Here is a 3,357-nt window from a genome sequence, read left to right as displayed (position 1 = left end):
CCCCCCGCCGTTCATTCTGCATTGTATCAATTCACACAGATTTGTATCTACAGTCTGTATGACAGATACCAGGAGTTAGATAGTTTTTAGTTTGACAAAAATATGCAAAACGTATTATTTCAATGAATACAATCATCCGACCATGACACTTCAGAAAGGACAGCTTCTGTTCTGATATCCTTGCTCACCATTTAATGTCAGCTTCACTGATGAAAAACTTACAAAGCGTGAGGAGTTGTCGTTCCTCACTGTCTTGGCGTTTCCAAAGGCCTCCAGCAGTGGGTTGGCGCTGATGATTTGATCCTCAAGCGTTCCCTGAAGGACAATAATTGTTGCTGGTTACCCTTTCCAAAAATCATGTCAGGAACAGAGAAAAGCATTGATTCCAGCCACTATCTATTAATTTACCTGCATTTTTCCAGATTGTTCTTCCTTCTTCTTATCTCCACTTGCTGCAATTGTTGCAAAGTACTGGATGACACGCTTTGTGTTCACAGTCTTCCCTGCACCAGATTCTCCACTGTCAGACCAAAGAGAGAAGCAGAGAATGTGTGGTCAGGCAGGGGTTCCCCTGGCAACCGGCAGCCCTGCAGGGACCCAAACTGGGAGTTTACGTACGTGATCAGGATAGACTGGTTCTCCCGATCTGTAAAAGAGGCAGAAACAAATATGCTTCTTAACTGAAGAATATAAAAAGATGGGAAAATCATGAAGGAAATGACAAGAAAAATGTCTGCATGCTTTCTCCTCTGCTTACTAGTAATATTTAAAAAAAAAATCAATTCTTTGCAAATCATGATCATGCTTTTTTATGAACAATGAAAACACTTGAAGTGACGTGTTTCTTCCATAGTGGACTCTTTACTGTCTTTTTTTTTTTTTTTCTTTCATGCACACAGTAAATTGTTTCTTGTTTTGTTGTTTGAATTTTCTGCTATATGGACTGTGTTTAGAGCAGGGATAGTAAAAACCCATGACAAAGCATTTCCTGAACATGGGTGATAGTTCTGAACCCAGTAGTACAGAGAAAGGAAAGAATGAAAAGTTGGAAGCAAAACTACCAGCAGTATATAATACTATTTCATTTTTTCAGTGCATGTTTTTTTCAAGACAAATGTGGATATCTGTGATATTGATGTTTCCTGTAGACCTTCTGTGCATTAACTTCACATTGTTAGATAGAATTTTCACACCAGATATGGATCTCATACCCTGTTCACTTTCCCTATTTCATTACAGATATAATATATTCCTTGCCTCCACCTAATCCATTTGACATCATTTTTCCTGACACACTATCTCTGGTACTATATTTCATTTTTAAAAATACTGACATGAAAAAATCCTGTTTAAATTAGCAGTGGTTAATGCTATGACTGAAATAAAGCTCTGATGATGTGTTAAGAAAATATCTGCATATTATCAGGGAAACATTCTTTTAAAAATGTGTTTTTGATGGATACATTCTGACAGCCACTCACCTCTTCGCATGAACTTAAACGAGAAAAATGTTAAAAATACTGAATTGGGGGGGTGTCATACATTTAAGGTAGTATAAAGAATGATGTATGTTAAACGAAATAATAATATCTATGCAGCAGAGCCATAGAAGCTTTGAAAAAGTCTTCTCATATCACTAAGACAGAGTATCCCTTCAGGGAATTTCATGGTACAATCCTTTTGAGACAGATGGAGCTGCTCACCAGTCAGCATGAACTGATAGGCATTGTCAGAGATGGAGAAGATGTGTGGAGGGGCCTCCTGGCGCTTCTTGCCTCGGTAGGCCAACACCACCTCGGGGTTGTACACCGGCAGCCACTTGTAGGGGTTGACAGTGACGCAGAAGAGACCCGAGTAGGTCTGTGAGAAAGGGAGACAGCACGTTGGCTTCCACTTAGCCTGGCAGAGCAGTTCCTCCTAGCTACCCAACGGAAGACTGGTGCTGGTACTTACGTAGATCATCCAGGCTGCATAACGCTCTTTGAGGTTGTACAGCACAGCGGGTTCATGGAGGTGGGTCATCATGGCCATATCCTCGATTTTATCATACTTAGGAGGGTTCATGGAGAAGATTTGATCTTCCTTCACTGTCAGAGTCTTCCAGAGGAAAGAAATGAACATGAATGTGAGCTAGGAGCCCAGTTTGGGAATAAAAAGCTGTTCATAAATCTTGCATTTTACCCACCTCTCCACCTTCAGTCTTGACAGTGACCTTTCCTGATTCCTTGCTTTGGATTGTCCCTTTCACAAAGGATTCCTTAGGATGCACCACAAAGACGGATGTCTTGGCATCAAAAGGCTTGTTCTGGGCCTCGATTCTCTCCTTTTCTGACTTTCGGAGGTAAGGAGCTGCCTCCCCAAAGATGGCCATCTCAGAGTCTGATGACATGGCTGCACTTTATGGAAGGGCTCGTCAGCAGGCAATACTGTGGAAGAGCAGATATGTTGTCTGAATGAGTCTACACTTTGTGTTGCCATACAGTTTGTTGAAAAACTCACACAGCATGATTCTGAAGGAATCTCAAACAGTTCTTTGGTCCACCTTTCCTGTCCAAAGCAAGGCAAATGTTGGATCAAGTTATACATAGCTTTTTCTAGTTCTGATTATCTCCAAGAATGGAGGTTCCTTGATCCTTGTGCATCCTTTTTTAATGTCTGACCATCCTGATAGTGTGGGGTTTTTTTTTTCCTAATACCTTATCAAAATTCCTATTTCTGCAACACATGCTTGTTGTCCCTCATCCATTCATTCTGCACATCTGAGAAGAGTCTGGTTCTTTTTAATGTATAACCACACACTTTTTGTTGAAGATAGCAATAGAACAACCACATTTTAATTTTCTCTCCAGAATGGACAAACCCCACACTTTCAGTCACTCCTCATTAATTTTCTCCTACTTGTCTTAGAAGATTCCACTGGCCTCACTCCAGAATGTCAATGCCTTTTTTGTCTCTGGGGAACATCAAAATGATCATAGTGCTCCAGATATGGGAGTTGAATGCAAAGGAAAATCACTTTCCTTTATCTGCTGGCTGCATTGTTATGAGTGCCTGATGTGCTCTTGACCTTCATTCTCCAAAGGCACAATGCTGACACGTGCACCAGAACACATGATTAAGCAAAGATGTTTTCTAGCCAAATGACAGTCAACATATCATTGTATAGGGACTATTATTTCCTATGGGAATTCATACTGTCTTTACTAAAATTCATGAGGTTCTTGTCAGCTCCAGGATGAAGAATTTTGGGAGCCTTGTTAAGGGTAACACTGCTCTGTAGAATCTTCATCAGTCCCCTGGTTTGACTTGGAGGTGTACACACAATCACACAGAATCCAGCCCAACCATCAACCCAAC

The 3,357-nt window shown here is 40.8% G+C and overlaps 1 protein-coding gene across 1 annotated transcript; it reads right to left on the bottom strand.

The window, feature by feature from the left end:
* Positions 1-188: 188 nt before the first annotated feature.
* Positions 189-2,395, bottom strand: LOC104505574 (myosin heavy chain, skeletal muscle, adult-like; the record flags this gene model as incomplete). Its single annotated transcript, XM_010154849.1, has 6 exons — positions 2,186-2,395; positions 1,954-2,097; positions 1,704-1,860; positions 619-646; positions 409-520; positions 189-315 (listed from the first exon to the last, which is right to left on the bottom strand). Coding segments are annotated over exons 1-6 (772 nt in total), but the record flags the coding sequence as incomplete, so codon positions are not given.
* Between the last annotated feature and the right edge of the window lie 962 nt (positions 2,396-3,357).

The sequence above is a fragment of the Eurypyga helias genome, unplaced genomic scaffold (assembly GCF_000690775.1).
Source record: "Eurypyga helias isolate BGI_N326 unplaced genomic scaffold, ASM69077v1 scaffold16667, whole genome shotgun sequence".
Taxonomy (NCBI): Eukaryota; Metazoa; Chordata; class Aves; order Eurypygiformes; family Eurypygidae; genus Eurypyga; species Eurypyga helias.
Note: the sequence above shows the minus strand (reverse complement) of the source record. Positions and strands in the feature narration are given on the sequence as shown.